The sequence below is a fragment of the Columba livia genome, chromosome 3, assembly GCF_036013475.1.
Source record: "Columba livia isolate bColLiv1 breed racing homer chromosome 3, bColLiv1.pat.W.v2, whole genome shotgun sequence".
Taxonomy (NCBI): Eukaryota; Metazoa; Chordata; class Aves; order Columbiformes; family Columbidae; genus Columba; species Columba livia.
In genome coordinates, this window is record NC_088604.1 from 33410558 (window position 1) to 33431833 (window position 21276).

The following is a 21276-nucleotide window of genomic DNA, read 5'->3' on the forward strand; positions in this document are numbered from 1 at the left end:
CAAATTTTACCTAGTATTTTACACTCTTTTAAGCATTTTAGTCTTCTCAGGCACACTGTCTCTTAGGCATATTGCCTGAGAAGTATTTCCTGGAACAAGCTCTCAGAGAAAAAGCTTAATTTTAACAAAAAACCCAGACAGCAATTCTCATCCCGGTGCACTTTATCAAGAAGATAAAAGCAGCACTGACATCTGTAGTCAGTAGAAAAAAGGCATTGAAAAATATTTTAAGGTAAAGATAGAAAAATACTTTGTTTTTAATTTTGAACACAACCCAAACCCCAGCATTTCCTGCTTGGAAAAGGATAGGGATAATGAATGAAGCAGAATACATTTTCATTTCAAGTGACAAAGTTTAAAAATAAAAAATATTTAAGAACCAGTAACTTGGAGACATCCCCTTACTTGCTTTCTACATTTTGGACTAGCAATTGCTTCACAAAGCAAATTTAACATTCTGTGTCAGTTTTCTGCCTGGCAATATACAAAGGTACATACCCTTATTCTATCATTCCAGCAATATACATAGAACACTAAATGAACTCTTAATGTGTTTTGATTATTCAAAGTCCTGTGCTGCCACACTGTACTATGCAAAAAGATTACTATATGGAGTTACAGAAAGCTAGCACACTGGGAACATTGCCTCATTCCACAGTTCATACACTTAACTTGATGGCTTAAAGAGACTACACGAGTAAATCAGTAAAAACAGTCGTGTTTGTGATAAACTGTGTCGTGTAAAACTGCCTATAGATTAAGCTATTGGACCATGAATAAACAACTTTTTGCGACAAATAGGCAATCCCAGAAATACAACTCAAATTGCAATCACACTTAATAAGAACACATATTTTCATCCAGATGAAAATAAATGCATGTTCAAGAACAAAATAAAATCTCTTATTAAACAGTTTGCAGATTTTATTAGGTCTTTTTTAATATGCTCAATACTTTATCAAGCTAGTTGCATATAAAGTGATCTCCACCATATACATTACAATTTTTGTGCATCATCTAAAAAAAAAAAAAAAACAAAACAAAACCTCACCAAAAAGTAGTATTTTACAGGTTGCCGTTAACTTTGAATGAACCTAAAAGTGAACCCTTCTGTGATTTGCTTTAAGACACTAACCTGCACAACGCTTCTAACTGCAATACTTAAATTAGGTTTCACAGCAAGCTCAAACTGCATTTCAATTGGAAGATGTTACTGCCATCCAGCTTTCGAATTTCTACAGTTTACTGTCTTAACACTGCAAAAATTTAAAGTGATGTTTACTCCAAATAAGGAAAAAGTATATGACAATTCCTTTACAACAAAGCCTGCTCAGAATACACATGCCTCAAGAAAATCAGGAAACTCCTCCAGTAAAAGAAATTCTGCCCAATTTGTGAATGAAAAAAAAAAAAAACAAAACAAAAGAAAAAAAACCCCCACAAAACTAAAAATAATAATAATTAAAAAATAAGGTTCTTCTTGATTAATGCTTGGAGCTGCTCATAAAAAGCAAAACCAGCAAGCACAACAGGTAAACTGGTATTGGATATGAGTTAAAGCAAATAAAACTAGAGAAAAGCAGATTCTACCTGCAACAAGCATTTCCTAATTTAGAACAAACTTTAAAAGGGACTCACATAGATCATTAACCAATGGGTTTTTTGATAGCTTCATAAGATGCTTGTTTACTGGCCAGGCACATATATTGTAAATATACAAAGAATCCAGAGTGCTGAAATTTACGCAGCACTTAGAGGATATAACATAACAGAGGTGGGTAGGACGCAGGAAAAATATTTAACAACTTCTATAAATATATTAAAATCTCAGCAAGAAATATAAGAGCCCATGCACACGAGACAGTTAATTGAAAAAAACATTTAAGACTTCACTTCTCCTTTCAACAGCACTGACACCTGAATTCTGGAAGGTTAACAATTTACAGTATCTTAGAACAGCCTTTCTCCACACAATCTGTATGTACTGAATCATACCAATATTACACAGCACATGAACAAGCAGCAGATGCATCAAGGGAACAGGAGCTATATGCATCATGTGGCCCGCCCAGTTAGAGGCAAATATCAGAAAAATTGTTTCTGACATAGGCAGAGATACAATCGATCTAGCTAATTGTATACCAGTCAAGAGTGAATCCACAGTATGGGAAAGGGGAGCTTTAGATAAAAATTATGTACCCAGCCTCAGAAGTGACAGAGGCAGAGACTGATCTTTCAAAAACTGGGTCCATTCTGGACTGGCCTTGATGCACATGCAGTACATTTGTTTTCAGAATGCAAGATTAATTGGGAATGTCTGCACTAGTGTTTCGATTTCCATATTTGTGATGGATAATCAGCAACACAACTCCTAAGAAGAAGCATATGGACCCAACAGTGATATAAGCAATTCCCAGGAAGGGATTTTTGCCTCCCATCCACGAGATGGTGCTTAGGATCATTCTTTTTCGTCCATCAAAACTGTGTACAGGATAATCTGAAAAAAATATATAGGAAAACAAGAAGCACATTTCCAAATATAGCTTTATGTGGTCTGGCACATTACGATTTTATGTCATTTCACTCAGGTTCCAAATACAAGCTGCTGCCTCTGAATATTGGAAGGGAAAAATTTAGCTATTCCTGTAGGCTAAGACTAATCTGGGAACTGTGGAAGCTACTCCAATAAAATTGCCACGTTAGGAGATGTTAATCTTTTTTTAAGGGAAGGGTAAGTGCATGATTTTGTGGGGTTTTGACAGCAGTTTCAATAAAGTGAGAGAAATCTAAATTTTAATTCTTGAATATATTTTAGAACAAGATTTTTCTCAGCGAGTTTATATTCATTCAGTTTTACATGTACTCCCCTCAATTTTGCAGCAAAGGAAAATACTGCAGTAGCTATTTTAAATTTATCATTAAGTGCTTTCAAATTTTACGAATTCAGTAACTATGACAACCCTCCTCTTCTAGTCTCCTACACTTCTAGCTAGTCTTTAGTTTGTCCAAAATAGAATGACAGACCTTCCTACCTGATCTGCAGTGCTGGCATTTTTCTAACCTCCAAAGTCAGTCTGCCCTTGATTATCATTACATCCTTAAGTTAAAGTTCTCAAATTTCTAGGCTATCAGCTACCTCTATTCTTTCCTTTTTCCTAGGCTTCTCTCAATTCCTTTACAGCACCCAAGCAATCTGATTTCCCTCTCACTATGAAGCTACTAATTTAATTGTATACACAAATTTGAATAATTGCACAGCAGAGCAGGCCGCTATGGAGCAAGTCCACAAGTAGAAAGTAATCTGACAATATGTGAATCCAAAAAGGACCCAAAGAAGGGCCCAAACTCCTCCTGAATGAATGTTAATTCCTGCACCCATGAAAAGTGTCTCCCCCGGATGATCAATATTCTTCAGTGTCAATGCAATAACTATGCGTCCATAGGAAAGCACAGGAAGGCAAAGACTTAGTAGTGCATACACTGATGAGTAAAAATGCACACTGCAAATTGGCACATTATCACCCTAAGGGTAAAGAAAGTGTGCCTACATATAGTATTTTGCAGAAACTAGAACTTGGCTAACGCTCCATCCACAGACTTCAGCCTCTGTTCTACATGAGGCAGCTAGTGGAGACCACAAGGACCCATAAATGTGAACAAAATGTGTGAGAAAAAAGTGAATGAGACTGACCGTACACCTGTGAGAATTCAAGTTAAGTGCACACAGAAGACACTGGTGTCCTCTAAAATTTACCTACTAGGTAAATTCTACACTGAAATCTTCCCTAGGATTAACATCTCCATCATTTCCTCACAAAGGCTTCCTCTAAAGAGGAATTGGTTTTTAATTGTTTTTTACTGAACTGAATGCTTTCATCGTGGTTTCAAAATGGCTTTGTATATGAACTTCAAAATAGCTTAAGAATGGTATGATTAAAACTGCACTTTACACTAAAGAGTGTAAGTCTAACCCAGTCATTTCATTTATGAAGGTTAAAAACCAGACTGGATTTCACGTTCTAACAGCCACACACAATTCTATAAAAAACTGCACAGAAGTACAAGATGGTAGTTATTCCACCCAGTCCTCACTACCAGTCTTCAACCACAGCTCAATACCATCTTTTTTTTTTAGACATGGTAAGAAAAAAAGCTAGTTCAATTTGAACTTGCACAAGTATATGCCTGCATAATCCAGATAAGGTCTTTAGCTGCTTTCAAAGGTTTTTCAAAGGATACTGTATCCGATATGCAAAGAATATTTTCCAGCCTGCAAGGTAGGCTGTAAATTATTCTTCCTTTCAATGAGACGATATAGCTTGCGAAATGTTGGCAGAGCCGCAGTACGCATCCACACAATGAAGTCTTCGTTGATAAAGCCATTGTTGTCGGGCTCTGTGTCCAGCATATAGACTGGCTTGGGCCAGTTTACAGGTTTTGTTGTGCCTAGAATTAAACAAAAAAAAAAAAAAAAAATTAAGTATTTCAAATACAGGACTAAATAACACACCGGCTCATCAAAATTAATTTTAAGATTACACAAAAAATTACTGCTAAACAGTATGGGCAGGTTGGCTTGCTATTATTGCAAGACACTAGGCTGTTTAACAACTTTTTATTTTGCAGCTTAATTTGTAGTGCATGTCCATTTATTCTGGACAGCACTGTCCATTCATTTAAACAAATTTGCCTCCTCTACACATTTATATAGCTAGGAAGTCTTGTCTCAAAACATTACTCCAGTGAGATAGTTCTCCATTATGATGATAGTTCTTCTGCAGATCTGTGAAGAGTTTAACTAGCACTTCCTGGGCCACGAGCAAATAAAATTATGTATGATATTTTAGATGATGCCATATAAATGCTTTTGTTAGTTTTATTAGAAATACAATTCGACACTGTATTAGTATCTGCTTTTCCAAGGGTAGCATCACGTTGGTAACACATAATTTGGCTGTGACTAAGCAAGAAATTGACCATCAGGTTAAACCTGAAATTATTAGATACCTTGCATAAACACACCCACACACTGTAGAGCCCTGAGGAAGATTATTTTCAGACACTGGTGGCCAAAGAAAACCTTGATTTACCAAACTGCATTTAACCTAACAAATGAAATAAATCTGTCACTTCTAACCACAAAATCAGGTTTTTAGAAAACTTTGTAGAAACATTTAAATGAAGAGTTTGTTTAAACAACTGAAAGATATCTTTTCAAGTTAAATCCAAGCATTATAGCAGTTATACTGGTTTTGGCTGGGGTAGAGTTAAACTTCATAGTAGCTTGTATCCTGCTATGTTTTGGATTTGTGATGAAAACAGTGTTGATAACACACTGATGTTTTAGTTATTGCTGAGCAGCGCTTACACAGCCTCAAGGCCTTTTCTGCTCCTCACAACACCCCACCAGCAAGGAGGCTGGGGGTGCACAAGAAGCTGGGAGTGGACACAGCCGGGACAGCTGACACCAGGGATATTCCACACCATATGAGTCATGCTCAACAATAAAACAGGGCAGGTAGAGGTAAGCAGCGGCTGCCGCTGCTTGGCGAGTTGGCTTTTCTTTTTTATTTTTTTTTTTCCTTACAACGTGAATTTTTAATTATTAAACAGTCTTTATCTCAACCCACAAGTTTTCTCACTTTTACCCTTCCAATTCTCCCCCACATCCCATTCGGATGGAGCAGCTGTGTGGTGCTTAGTTAGCAACTGGGGTTAAACCACAAAAACAGTGCAGCTATTAGGCTTCTCTCAGTATTTAAGGTGGAAAACAAATATTAAAAAAACAACCAAAAAAAAAAAAAAAAAAGCAAAAACCCCCCAAACAACCAAACAAAAACCAGCAACAAATCAACAAATTAATGATTACAGTAAAGGTAAAACCCAAACACTTCCATGTGAAATTTGCAGCTTTCATTTTTTAAAGACAACCTTTCTAAATAGCAGAGTAGTCCTTAGGTTGGATTTCTTCAGAGAGAACCACAGTATTTTTAATTAGCATGTTCACTCAAAGGCTGTCAGTCAGGTAAAACTTACTGGAATCAAAATGTGTTTGAAGTGGTTTGTTCTTAAAATTTCACATATTTCCTTTTTTTTTTTTTTTTTATTTACCTTGGAAAAGTGCCGTTAAGTTATTTCCATCTCCTGTAGGATTCCTGAACTTTACATTTTTATCTGTCCACCACGCAATGCCTTTTTTAATCAAAGTAATAGGAGTCTTTGTGTCATTATCAATGCGGTATAATTCCAGTGTATCTAAGGAGAAAATCAAATTAGAAAACCAGCTGGAGAAACTTTCATTAGACAGATGATCCTGATAGGCAGTGAAACAATTATCTACAGGAGAAACAAAACAAAAAACTGGACAAGGCATTTATTAACTGCCTGCCACAATCACAAGCTGTTCTGTAAGAGTCGATGTACATTAGATAGTAGTGTGTTATCCACATATATCTATATGTCTACTCCAGAGCAATAACAGCTTTTCACAACAGGTACTTCCATCCTTTGTACACTATCAGATTAAATGAATTTTGATAGCAATTTTGAAAAAAAAAAAGCAACAGCAGTACAAGATATTTTATTCTGAGCAAAGAAAATGTGTTAATTCAAAACAAAAAAAAGCCCATGATGTCTTTACTCAAAACAATTTGCAATACAACACAAAACATACACTAAAGCACAAAAACATCTAAGTGATAACTTAAAATTCTGTTACCATACCATTAAACATACTGTTGGCAATAGCTCCACAAGGAGCAATGGGTTTGTCCTCATTTGTGCGGTAAGGCTCACATTCCTTACTTGGGTTCTGACAGTTAGAAAGAAAAAAGGCAGATGAGTCTGTGCTATTTTAACCAACCAACCTGCTTTTTACTACAATACCTCGATAATGTGTTCATCTTAAATGTACCACAAAGTAATCTTTTTGCAAGTCAGGTTATTTACAAATACTTCAGCATTCAATACTAGTTAGCATGATTGATTTTTCTTTTACAAGCAGGAATAAAATCTAAATAAAACATTAAGTCAGAATACCATCATGGTCGTACTAAAAATAAGGCTTTTCTTGGAAGTTATTGGAACTTTTTTCTTTTATCTTTTAATAGAAACGGTTTTCCAACATGAAGGACTCAAGCATTCTTTCATTGAAGTGTTTGTTTTCCTTTTGTTTTGTTTTTTTTTTTTAAGTATGCATCAGTGTTATAGAAAGAGGATAATAAGAAACCAAGCGTAACATAAAACGCCAAAGACTGCAAGAACTCCAACAGCATGTCAAAAATGCAAGCAGAAAAAGGCCCCTCCAAAACCCCGTGTCAGTCATCAGATATAACCTCATGAGATGGTCTCCTTCACAGGTAAAAAGGGAGAATCATTCTTGCTGGAGCAAGAACACAACTGTATTTCCATTCCTCATAAAAATTACAAGAAGGATTGGTCTGGCCCTAAACATCACACAGTGGCTTGAACAGAGTACACAATACTGATATTTTCCAGTATCACTGATGTTCAGTATTGAACCAGAGTCAACAAAAAGAGATGCATTTAGCTACAATATACCAAATAATATTTTAAACTGAAAACAAGAGCTTCAGACTGTATGGATATAGAAAGATACTACTGACTGAAAATAACAAAACAGTTGAAAATTATTCAAATTGGAGAAGTGAATGAAATACTGCATTGCTGTGTGCTTAATGAAATGACTAACATGAAATTTTATAGCATTTTACACAGTTACTTTCTGTAAACAAAATAATAATTCCTTATGGACTGTCTTCTGTTATGCAAAAATTCTAGTACCTCATTACTATTAAACTAAATACTCTGCTATGTGGCAATTTATGCAATCATAAGAAGTTAGTTGCTTATTAATATCCAAGCACGAATACCTACAAGTAGTGAACTGTTATCTCCATTTAGCTGGCTGTCATCTCGAGATTTCACATAACGACGATGGTTTTGATAGAAGTTGGAAAGTCCATAATACATGAATACATTGCTCTACAAGAAGCAACATGGGGCAAGAGGGCTTTTCATTCACACAAAGAACAGATCAATAAAACATACAAACACAAAAGTTTTAGCTGCTTAAACTCTGTGTTTACTTTACATTCACAAAATAGGAGCCTCAAGCCTGTCTTTATCCTGAGTACTGTCCTAACATAAGCTGCCATCCTGAAGTCACAAAGTATCAACATGCAATAAATTATCACAATGATATTCACCAGCACTAATCCCAACATCTATCCTGTCTGACACTAAGCACAAAAGCCTCATTATTTGGCTCTAATTTGTCAGAAAGCACTTTTCTGGTATTTCCAATTCTTGAATTCTGAGGTTCTCTAAAATCATGCAGGACTAGCAGATCTACTCGCCAACTATATGAGAGATACTGTAAATCTAAAGGTGTAAATCATAAGCATGCCATTTAACCTTGTACATTTCCAGATAAACAGAGGCATTAAAAACCATCTCACACCTGCTACTGAAAGGCACACAAAGATCAGGTCCAAGCTCATAGGAAAAATAGAAATAATTCTTTAAAATAGAAAAAAAAAAATGAAGTGATACAGCTTTCCTATTAGTTATGAAATAAACCATATAAACTGTTCTAATTTCACTTTGCATACAGGGTAGCATACCTCAAATGAATGTTCCAGTGTGAAATTGATGATGCAAGTACAAGGTGGTGTGCTGTCCCAGGACACATTTAAACACTTGTTGCAGGGACTAGAAGGCTCTGTTCCTGTATAGTCAATCTATAACAGAAATAAAAATAATTAAAAAAAAGTTATTAATTTACAATGGGAGAGTAAAGAAAACTGATTAATAAGCCAGAGAGTTGTAGTGGCATTTGTTTTGCAGTCTTATTACACCTCAACTCCAAAAGCCCATTCAGGCCTATTTGATGATCTCAAGAGGTCCCTTCTAACCTAAATGATGTTGTGATTCTATCTATATGCTTGACTTCAGCCTCAAACAAATTTAATATTGAGATGGGCCATTACTGCTGAGGGAAAATGAAACAAAACACACCAAAAGACAAACAGCAAATACTCCAGACAACATGATGTTTCCGAACACACACACACACACACACACACACACACACAATATGACAAACAGATCTGAGATTTCACATGGTTTCCAGAGAGACTGAAGTTTAGATATTTAATAAAAAATGTTTGCATTAGAAAATTTGCTTTGTTGATCATTTTTAGTGTAGTCAGAAAACTAACACAAAACCAAACCAAAACAACAACAAAAAAATCACTTAATGCCCAAGAACTCTCCTAAAATAGACAAGATGAGGACACTAATATTGTTTTGCCAGGCATGGAAAAATACCAGTAGATGGACACAAAAGATGATCAGTGTTGATCTGCCTTATACAATATTCTCTCTCTTTTAATAACATAGCTCAAAAACAAGCCAGTATTTGAAATCTGTACATACAGGCTACCTGGACAGTATGCATAACATACCCCGAGCAGCCATGAGCTCACCCTATGGCCCAAGCCAACTGAAGTCGCCTCACCACATCAGCTCCCTCTCTCTCTCATGTATTGCTTCAGCATGTGAATGGCAGGAAATAACTTGGGCTTAGCAGATGAACTGCAAGTGTAGGAGAAAGCGTCCACCTGCCTACAAACTATGTACTTCTACACTTACTATGAACCTCCTATTTAGCATTTAGACTCAGACTGGCGCAACATACACCAAGTTATGGCACACCACTCAACAGCAGTATCATTGAAACTACAGGAACTACACAGTTTTACGAAAGGCTGCTGCAAATGGTTTGCCCTGATTTACGCTTGTAGTGAAAAGCATTATCAAGCATTAAGAGGGATCTATGATCTGTCTTAATACCTGTATTAAGGTTAACTAAAACAAACATGCAGTTTCCAAAGTTTAGGGAACAAACGAAGCCTGTTTTCCTCTGGATCTTCTTCAAGGTCTCTCTTCCTGCCATTTCTTTGATATCTATTAAGCTGCAGCCCTTTCCTCAGCACTTTCATTAGTATCTGCTCTGCTGCCAGATTTCTGACAGATGAGCCCTATACGCTAATGGGCCCAGCTGAAACAAGTCAGCTCCAGAAGCTATTAGCTAGCGGAGAGAGGATCACATAATCTTTGCTTCCTTCATTGAATGAGATATTGAGTTTATGCTGATCTAGAAATAGCACTACTGCAGCAGTCCTGTTTAGCTACAGCAGACAGACCACCATGGCTCTCAACAAACATCTCATTTGTTCAAGGGTAACCCCATGGGTTCTTTTTCCTGTTAAAGTAAGCTTAAGTAAAAATTTCCTTTAGAAAGAACTTCCACCTGCATATCCTGCGCTAGTTAGTTCTCCAATGTGTGGAAAAGTTTCAGATCAAGGACAAACTCAAATACTCTGAGTTTGCAAAATATCTAAAGCCTTCAGTTTTAAAAAGATAATCAACTAAATTCTGTGGAGCATGAAATTGATGTATATTGAAACAGAACCATGACTTCGATGACTGCTATCAGCTTCAGTGCTATCCAAAAACTTTCCTGTACAGCAACTATCAATACAAGTGTTTTATTTCTGCATCCACATCTACAGGTCACATTCAACAGAGAGCTTATTTAAAGGGATGGACGTATCTGTCTTCACCTCTTGACAAAGTGAAGCAAACCGAGAACTGAAGGAGCGACTTTGAGGTCCATGGCAGGAACCTGCCTGACTCACTGTTCTATCCCCAGGATCAACCAGCAGCTGAGCAAGACAAAACCAAACAGTGTCCTCCCCAACAACCCCTGATCAGTGGATATATACAAGTTACCCATCACCAACAGCTTTCCAGGCTGTTGATGTCTTTCTCAGTCGATTTACATGTCCACAGTATAGAAATAACGTAACTATTGCATATACATGTTCTCAAAATGATTTAGGATTTTGTAGACTTCATACACTGCCACATATTTATCCTACTCTGCTTGCCCACTTGTTGTATAAAAGGCATCCATAACTCTGGTCCTCTCTGCTATCCCTCTCTGTAGGTTTTATTAAGTTCTGTATCATTTCTGAGACAGAGCTACCAGAGCTGCACACAACACTGCAGATGTATGCAACAGTAATCTATTTTCTTTCAGTTCTTTATTCCTAGTCATGTCTTCAAGTCTATCTGGCTTTTTAACTATGATTATGCTTTTCACAGCAGCAGTCTGAGCACAAAGATCTCTTTCCTACACAATGGTTTGGATATTCCACAAATTTTATCATATATTAATATGGTCTGTCAATGCTTCTTATCCGTTCAAAAATAAAAATAAAATCAGGAAACACAGAACCCTCTCACTCTTTAGTAACAGGGCCAAAAGACACATTTACACAGTCAATTCTCATTTTCTACTCAACTGAACTGTTTTCACAATAGACACAAGATAAATGGCTGTTTACATCCTTTGAAACAGCAAGAAAATTCTAGAGAAAAACCAACACAAAACTCCCTGTAATTCTAGTACACTTAAGCTGTTGGAAATCTTCCACGTTTGGATTCAAGAGAGCTTATAAAGGAAATCAATGGAAAAGCTACATTTTGCTGCTCAGTCTTTGCACCTGTACGAGAGCAGCACAGTTCACAGAGATGGTAACGACTGCAATATCTAGTTCCAGGCAAGGGTGATTTGAACTGTACATAAGTATGTATTTCAGGGCCATAAATTATACATACTACTCAATTACAATACACTAAGTTTACAGGCAGCTATATATATATATATGTATATATGCACAGACACACTTAATAAGTATGCTATTGTCTAGGAGGTAGGTGTAAATAACTACCTCTGCTTCCTTTCCCAATTACATTTTTAAAAGAGCTTAGTCACTGTACCCAACTTCTAGATGGCTTGTCTCCCAGAGCTAATTTCACAACTATTTGTAAATAACATTTGGAGGTTACTAACAAAAGCCAACATACTAAGCAGGGACGTATCTCAGCTAAGCATACGGGTGACAGCAGTGTGTGAAACTGCATCCCTCACTGGTGTTCAGAGCATAAATGGTAGGCCGTGAAATGCTTCATCTACATGTTGTTGCTGCAATTGTACAGTTTGATTTAAACCTTTTTTTTCAAAATTCAGCTGTCTTTAGAACTATACACTCACTCACAGAAGTTCTACATTATAACACTTGATAAAACAAGAATGAGGACCAGAGAACAGAACCCAAGTTTCCTCATTCTTACCTGCATAACTGGATGTCTGATCATACTCTCAGAATTCAAGAACTCTGTCCCTCACAAAAATCTAATGATCTCACATGTGAGAGCTTCACACAGGGTGGATGGTACAAGAGCAAACCCACACAGTAAAACAAACAAACAAAACCCTTTCCAATCTTGAATATCTTGAAATTAGAAAGGGTGGAAAGGCCAGCACCTACTGACTGGTTTCCAAATATAAATGGCTATTACTGTTTTATATATGCAATCTGATTGTGTAGGGGAGCATCAGTTACTCTCCCAGCTCACCTATGGATTTTTGTACTACATGTCAGGTGGGAACAGCTAGTATTGGAGCTTATCAGGAGTACATGACTGAGCTGCTAAGCAACAATAGTATATAAAATTCTGTATATGCATCCAGCAGCAATATAGGCACAAGAAGTCGCTTACATATCCGAACTCATGAAACTCTGATGCATTTCCTGTCCCCTATAGATCAACACAGATCCAGTTGTAATGAAAAAAGGAGATGTATTTATCCAATTATATTTACCTTACAACCATTATGATCTAGAAGTCTGTATTACTTTACTATGGAAATGGCTATTTTAAATGCAACTGTTAAAAAAATCAAAGTTAGCAAAGATTTTTTTTTTTACTTTTCTCTCCCTGTTGAAAACATGTGATTGTATTTACCTTAAATATGACTATAATATGACAATTTAAAAGTCTGCGTGCCCATGACAATTTGGCAATGTTCTCTGCGGCATTTGTGTCAATTTCCAGATGTTCTGCCTGTCCTCAAACCTTGACAAAAGAAGCAACTGGTTTTCAAAAATATGCTTACATATAACATTTGGACTCTGTAAAATACACTTCAGCTTTGTTTCTTTTCCACTTCTGCTTTTCTCCTTGACCTGAATTTTAGTTCTTAACATAAGAGAAAGGTGAACCTTAAGTTGGTTTTCTTATAAGATTGTTTGCATTTTAACAGAAATATGAAAATATAACACAATTTGTTGTCTGCATCAGGATTTCTTTATTTAATTGGGCTTCCATGCCACATTGCTGTCACTAGCCAAGCCACTGTCTTAAACACTACTTATATGAAAGTGACAGCTTAGTCTGATAACTAGAATAATTTGTTCCATAACACATTAGAATTCAAAATTTCTCCAATACAGCAATTCAACAAAAAATTACACTTTTTTTTCCTACGATCAATCTTGGTCGCATTAGCTCACTGAAATCAATCATAGCTGACAACTTGCTTTTCAAGGTTGTCCCTGAGCCCTTTAGGTTGTTTCACAGAATCACAGAATGTTAGGGATTGGAAGGGACCTCAAAAGATCAGCTAGACCAATCCCCCTGTTTCCTCACAACACAAAGTAACCGTTAGCAAATGGACCCAACTGTGAAATATAGTTTACTTTTCAGTTGATGCTCAGCAACTTTTTACAGCAGTGGTGTGGTTAATTAACAGATGTAAATGACTCAGTTTTTGTAAGTGTAATTAGAAAAAGCCACACTCTTCCATCTTTGTTTCTAAGTTTAGCTGGGACACCCTGATCTCCCATAGAACATCTAAAACATTAAATCATTATTGCACATAAAGATTATAATACAGAGTTTTGTCTTGAAACTACAATTACTTTAGAACATTTAGAGATTTATAACACATTGTCACAAGCTGTCACAGAATCACAGAATGTCAGGGGTTGGAAGGGACCTTAAAAGATCATCTAGTCCAATCCCCCCATGGAGCAAGAACACCCAGATGAGGTCGCACAGGAACATGTCCAGGCGGGTTTGAATGTCTGCAGAGAAGGAGACTCCACAACCCCCCTGGGCAGCCTGTTCCAGTGCTCTGGCACCCTCACCAGGAAGAAGTTTCTTCTCAAATTTAAGTGGAACCTTTTGTGTTCCAGTTTGCACCCATTGCCCCTTGTCCTATCACCGGCTGTCACCAAGAAGAACCTGGCTCCATCCTCCTGACACTCACCCTTTACATATTAATAAACATATAAAACATTATTGAGGTCACCCTACCCCAGAGGTGATGCACGTATATTCTGTACTACTGAGAACAAAACTTCCATTGGGCTGTGCTGATCAACTGAAAAGCACTGGCATTAACTTCCCTGGCAGTTCGCTCACGAGCGCCGGCAAAGCTGACAGGAGGATACAATCTATGCGGAGGATACTCTGTAAGCTCAACCCCAACTCAGGGTAACGGATGGCTGGCTCGTTAAAGAGCACAAACGTTAAACTGCACTGGAGCAGTCAGGACGAGGTGCCCGTTCACCACGGCACCCACGTACGCCGCTTCTCCCCTATGGAGCGCGGGCAGGAAGAGCCGGCGGCGGGTTTCGCAAGGAGGAGCAGCCGCCCACGGGCAGGCGGCACCAACACCGCTGGACCGGACCGGACCGGACCGGCGCCCCCCGATCGGCCTCTGGGGGTCTCCAAACCGCCGCCGCGCCCGGACACACGGCCGGGCCCCGGCACCCACCGGCGGGAGGAGCCCGTGTGTCCCCCGCCCACGCACCTCGTACTCGCGGATGTTGTTGGAGGTGACAAAGATGCCGATGCCGATGGGGATGAAGATTAGGCCAATGATGAAAAAGGCCGGCAACACCGTGCCCGCCGTCAGGATAGGCTGCCAGGCCGGTAGCCGCTGCTGCTTGAACGCCGTGTTGTCGGGCTTGCGGGTCTTCACGGCCCCGCCGCTGCCGCCGCCCACCGCCCCGCCGCCCGGCACCCCGACGCCGCCCGAGGGGTGTCCGTCCGCCTCATCCTTGGCGCTGTAGTTCACCGCCATGGTGCCTCCCCGGCCCGGCCCGCTGCCACCGGCGCGGCCGGCGACACAGCGAGCCCCGCGTCACCGGCCCCTCCCGCCCGGCACGTGACTGAGGCCGCCGCGCCTGCGCGCTCGGCCGCGGCTGGAGGGAGGTGGCGGGCGCGCGGCTGATGACGCACACAAGCCACGCCCCACCGCCCCCGGTGACGAGCACTCCCGCAACCATATTGCGCATGCGTAGAAATGGGAGGGGCGGGCGCCGGAGAGGCTGAGCTGCGCCTGCGCGCTTCGCTGCTGCCCGCCGGCCTGAGGCGGGGTGGTGGAGTGCATGCGCAGTGCGGCCCGGCGCGCCCCGGGCAGGACGGGGGGGCGTGTTCACCCCCCTGCGCTCAGCGCGGCGCTCACGGGCAGCCGGGGCCGCTGAGGGGCCGGGGCTCCGAGGCCTACCCTGCCGCCCCGCGCCGTGGGCGGAAATACCGCGTCACTTCCTTTCTCACTCCCCCTTTTTCCGCGGCGCAGGTCCTGCTGGGGCGGTCGTGCCCGGCCGGCACACACATCCCTTCCCGAGGGGGCGGCCTGGCCCAGCCCAGCCCAGCCCAGCCCAGCCCTCTGTGCCCCGGCAGGGTCCTCTCCACAAAGCCTTGCTGCTGCCGCGGGTCTCTGGATCCCTGTTCCGCATACCCGGAGGCCAGCTTGGTCCGCGGCCGCCACCTCTGAGCAGAGAACCCCAGGCCTGTGGCCGTGTCAACCCCGCTCAGTGCTTCAGAGGGAGCCCTTCCACCACATCTCGGCTTCCCACTGCCTCAGACCGGGGCTGCTGGATAAAAGCATCCATTGGTTACAAATGGAGATGTTAACTCACTCTTCCTGCTCTCATAAAGAGGAACAGCATCAGTGCTGCTGTGAAGATGCAATAACATAGGTCAAACAATGGTAGTACAAGGGGCAATGGGTATAAACTGGAACACAAGAGGTTCTACTTTGATATGAGAAGAAACTTCTTCTCAGTGAGGGTAACAGAACACTGGAACAGGCTGCCCAGGGGGGTTGTGGAGTCTCCTTCTCTGGAGACATTCAAAACCTCATCCAGGTGTTCCTGCTCTGGTGGGGGGATTGGACTAGACGGTCTTTCGAGGTCCCTTCCAATCCCTGACATTCTGTGATTTCTCAGCGAAGCTAAAAGAGCTTTAATGAAGCTATTAATATGAACCATCACTTTTGGGAGTTGTTTTCTGCTGTATTCCTGCTCTGTTGTCAGGAACTGTGTGGGTCTGTGCTGTCAGAGTTGTTACTTTTTATTCCCCTTAGGAGCTAATCCAGTTTCTACTCTCTAAATAGGCACCTTATGGAAAGCAGTGCAGTGGTGTGTATTTGTATCCCAGAATATTGTATTGAGCATTGCTCAAGTCAATACAACAAGTCCATATTTCTCACTGTACTGGCACTTTTACATTAAAGTTAGTTTTGTGAGAGCAGTATTGTCCTTCCTATATAGAGTGTAGCCAAAATCCACTTTCAAGGAAGTATTTATGTATTTGCTTGATTCTTAGGAAAAAAATAATTAAAACTATTTAATTAAATAATTTTAGAAGCATGTAATCTAGTGTAAGACTTTTCAGCTGCCTGTGGAACAGTTTCCCTAAAATAAACGTTTTTTAGTTCTCTGAACAATCCAAAGTATCAACAAAGACCACTGGGGGGAGCAACTGACCTGTGCAAATGTGGTCTGTCTGTGGAGGCAGACCAACCCCTCTTAGCAGACAGTATAGGAAATCGGGACAGTTAAGCATGTAAATGTTAATAATTAATTTGGTGCCTAAATGTATAGGGTTCAACAATTAATTGTAATCTTTGTAGCATCTGTGCTAAAGCTACATTTCTAATTTATCCTTTCCATTATCTTATGGGCCTTACTTTTTGCCATCATTCCCCCTAGCTAAGCCCCTTATCCCTATTATCACCCTTTTCTTTATTAGCTTTTGTTTTCAATTACCAGCTTCAGCTCAAGTAACTTTTAGTCCCACAGCCTCACAGTGAGGTGCAGACTAGGATCCCGAGGGAATGAGGCTGCTTAGAAACCTGTGCTGTGAGGTGGCAAGACATTTCTCCAGTAGCAGGCTAACTGAGGGGCAATACTGGGAAGCTGGGAACCTCATGCTGCCAGTTATGAGAGAACTGGCAAGAAAGGGCATGTTAAATTTGTGCGGGAAACTGTTCTGCAGTGGTTAAGCTGGGCACGGGCTCTGCCAGCTGTTGGGGAACAGCCACAGCAGTGATGCTGCGGATGGTAGTGGATCACTGATGTAGTACCGTCATTTGTGTGAAATGGGCAGGAGAACAGCACGCTGCTTCGCAGGGGATCTTGCAGAGGGGCACTCAGTCAAGCAAACACAGGCGGATGTGAAAGTTTTCCTTCAAAAAGAGGAGACATTTCACCCAAGGGGCCAGACTAAATCCAGCCCAGGAAAACCTCAAACGATGACCAACGGAGACTTGGAAGAGCCCCAGAACTTTTATGTGCTGACCTGCTCCATTTGTATCAGGTGGCATGCTAATATAACCATAGCTGCAAAAGCCCTGGATAAATGGAAATGTGGAAAAAGGAGAGAACAGAAGAACTTCCTCATTTCCACCGCAGTGGAATCAGCTGCTCTCTGATTTTGAACTGGGCAAATTTAACACAGTGTGGTATGGTCTACATCCTTGTAGCCAAGTCCTGATGCGAGGATCAGTACTGCTGACCAGATCTTGACAAAGCAACAACTGAAACAAGGTGTCCAAACAAATCTCTGCTTGCCATTCTGCAGGATGGGAAACAGAGAAGCTATTTAACATACCATACAGACCAGATCCACTATTATTAGCCAGTTACAGCTCTCACTTTTCAACTACTTGTGTCTACAGCCGTATGTTTGTTTACAAGCTCGGCCTACACATGCACTTTGCACTGTAACAACTAGGTTAATTAGAAGCATGAGTTTTCTTTTTATCAAAATAATTATATCCTCAGTAGCATAACTAGATGCAATCATAGGGTATATCTTCCATTCTTTATAGAAATAAAGAATACCAGCATAAATACTTCAATATATTTGCTTTCCTTTTTGACCAGTAAGCTAAGGTCTTGGTTGGATATTATTTCAGAGTTTTACGCTACAGCAAACTCAATTATATCACGGCAGGGGCAAACAACAAATTTCATGTTCATGAAGTTTTACAATGAGGTGCTGTGTAATGCAGTGCACTTCACATTGGTTTGTGTTAAGTTATAAGACAAATAGGTATAGAAAAAAGAAAGGAAGAAAAATACTTATTGAAACATAAATTTATAGTTTTCCTTTTTTAATATGTGGAATGACAAACTGATTTATTAGGCATTCACCTAGCAATGAGTGCTACACCGATGTATTATGTAGTCAAGGCCTTAGTATGTTACATTTTTTAAGGTAAGGAAGGAGCAAATATGTATCAGACTACCTAAGAATAAATAATAAAATACCAAAAAATAATTTGAATACTGAAGTCTGATTTCAGAGGTCTAAAATGAGCCTTAAAAATGTACAAAGATTAATATATTTTCCTTATCCAAAAGACCACCAATCAGCATTTACTTGTTAATTGTATTCCACGAAGCCCCCAAAAAGCTCTTCTTCTGGGACTTACTCTATCCCATTGCACACTTATTTCTAGGAAAGGTGTAAATAATAAATACTTTAAAAAATAAAATCTAAAGAAATAAAATCTTATGTGATTGAAACCCCTAATATTTAGAACAAGTGACACAAATAAAAAGCATTAACTGCCAAATAGATTATTTAAGGGAGCAAATACACATAACTTAAAACATTAAATATGAAGTTTTCAACTTCAGTGTTACTATTCAGAAGAAGAGATAAAACCCAGCCATTCATAGTAAGAGGTAGAACAGTCAGGGCAGTAACCTCCGTTTTATATCTTGTTTTCTACACTAGAGATGGTTCAACAAAATGGGCAGTTTTCTTTCTTCTTTGGGGTAATTATGTTTCACAATGAGGCAAAAGGAAAACTCACTGGCTGTAGAGAGATTTTGTCTAGAAATCAAAGCGTTTATTTTAACAGATGAAAATACCATATTTCATTGCCTATAATTATACTAACACAGGTCTTTCTGCCCTCTTCAGATAACAAGAGATCTCGAAGAGAAAAGTAGATCTTTCACTGGTTTTCGGTTGCTTAAAAGCTACTAATATCTATAGCGCAAGGTAGTCTCTACATTGTCCAGTTCTGAAAGCACTTGTAGAAATTAATCACATCTTTAGTCTCTATTAATAGATTTCTTCCTGAGTGTCCCCCAAATATAGGCTAATTATGTGGCTAATGCACTTTCTTTACTTATTTTAGATTAGAATCCAAATTAGGTAATGTAAAAAATTGACCAGGAGCACAAATGCATCAAAGATTAAATACATTTGCACACGAGAGCTTCACCCTCCAGGCATTTCTATGAAATACTTAAGCTCCTTACCAGATGTCAGATCAGAATTTATTTTTCTACCTGCATAAACCAATATCAGTGATGAAACAGTGTATATCACCATGGAGTTTTTATGAGCAGTGTCACCAGTCTCCTCCTCCTAAGTGCTACAGTTAATAAAAAATATTTAAAAATCTAAATTATTTCAAATACACCACAACTGTATTCATGCTTTAAACAAACCTTTATTTTGTAAAGCTTAAAAACTTAATGTATTTGTGAAACCATAAATGTTTATATATTTGTTTAGGAATCATAAACCAAAAGGGGACAACCTATACATACACTCATACTGAATCTGCTTTATATTAAAATCTAGGCAAGGAAACATATTCTCTGCTTTGATTTGGACCTTTTAAATCTAGACTCAACTTCAGAATAAGATTTTACCTACATCTTACTCATATTTAAAAGCTGAAGTGTATTTCAGGTGTATCACTGTTGCTTTCAAATAGTCACCAATATCATTCCAGATGAGCTCAATGTAATTCATAACATGGGTAGGTTTTGATTCCCAAGTGGTGCTTTGAAAACAGAAGATGTGGGTCATCACAATGTTCATTCTACAGCACAGTTAAATTGAAATGTGGCACATGCTAAACTTTATTCACCTCAGCTGTATTACTCTCTGAAAAATTGGAAATTGAATTGGAATTCTTGATAGCCTGAAGTATGATCTACAGACACAACTACATACATTGTCTGCCATAAAAAGAAAAAAAAACAAAACCCAAGCCAAAACCAACAAAACAACAAACAACAACAAAATTAAAAAAAAAAAAAAAGACCCACAACACAAAACCAAAAAAACCCACACTCTAAAAACTGGGTGTAACTGGGTGTACCAGCTGAAGTATAAACTCCATCAACAGAAAGACTCTTTTGCAAGGATAAGCAGCATTTATTTTGATTACTCAGCTGTATTAGCGAACTCTTTACAACGCAGATCAACTCCAATAGAGTTTATACAGGTCCCAGAATATCCTGCCTCCCTACAATGTCAGCATTCGCTGCAGAACTCACATCTAGAAGAAAAACACAGCTTCCACGGCTGGCAAGCGAACTAAACCATGAAGATCAAATTGACTACATAGCAGTGGGTTATTACAACTTCAAAGATGAACTGGCCTCATCTCCGTGGGACGCTGAGTTAATGCACTCTTGCTGGTGTCCCACTGCATATCTCCTGCAAGCAACACTGTTTTCCCTTCCAAAAATCAGGTTCTCCCAGTAGCTTCTGCAATTAAAAAATCTGCAGTATTTTAAATATATGCCAATGACTTAGACTAAAAATAGTTCATTTTGAAATGCATAAGAAAAAAACCACCCTGCCCAGGTTGTATCCAGCTTTATATATAAATCATTAAAAAATAATTTCACAAATAGCTGCCACAGACCTCTCTGGATTCTATTTGAAAAGCTACAGCCACCAGTGTAAAATGGGCCCTTCAGTGTATGGCAGAGTGCATGGCATCTGATTCATACTGTCCTGTTAGTCCTAGACTAAATATTCTGACTGTACCAATCATGCATATCTGCCAACGCTGTGGAAGTGCAAGGTTAGGAACCACTAGGTCATTAAGGGCTTGGTGACAGATCCCTTTCTGAATCAGTTTTACTATGTACATCACCATGATACCGCAGTGAGATACCAGTCACAAAAAGGAACTTCCAAAGCCAAACATTCTGTTCCTATAAACAAATACATAAATGACTACTGTTCACCTGAGGAAATCAGAGTTCAAATTCAAACACTTGA

The 21276-nt window shown here is 39.4% G+C and overlaps 1 protein-coding gene across 1 annotated transcript; it reads right to left on the reverse strand.

Annotated features, from left to right (window-relative positions):
• Nucleotides 1-901: 901 nt before the first annotated feature.
• TMEM30A (transmembrane protein 30A) lies at nt 902-15121 on the reverse strand. Its single transcript, XM_065056340.1, has 7 exons — nt 14753-15121; nt 8646-8762; nt 7897-8004; nt 6724-6811; nt 6112-6255; nt 4240-4446; nt 902-2497 (listed from the first exon to the last, which is right to left on the reverse strand). Exons 1-7 carry the CDS (start codon nt 15023-15025, stop codon nt 2304-2306), a joined length of 1131 nt encoding a protein of 376 aa, XP_064912412.1. The 5' UTR covers nt 15026-15121; the 3' UTR covers nt 902-2303.
• Between the last annotated feature and the right edge of the window lie 6155 nt (nt 15122-21276).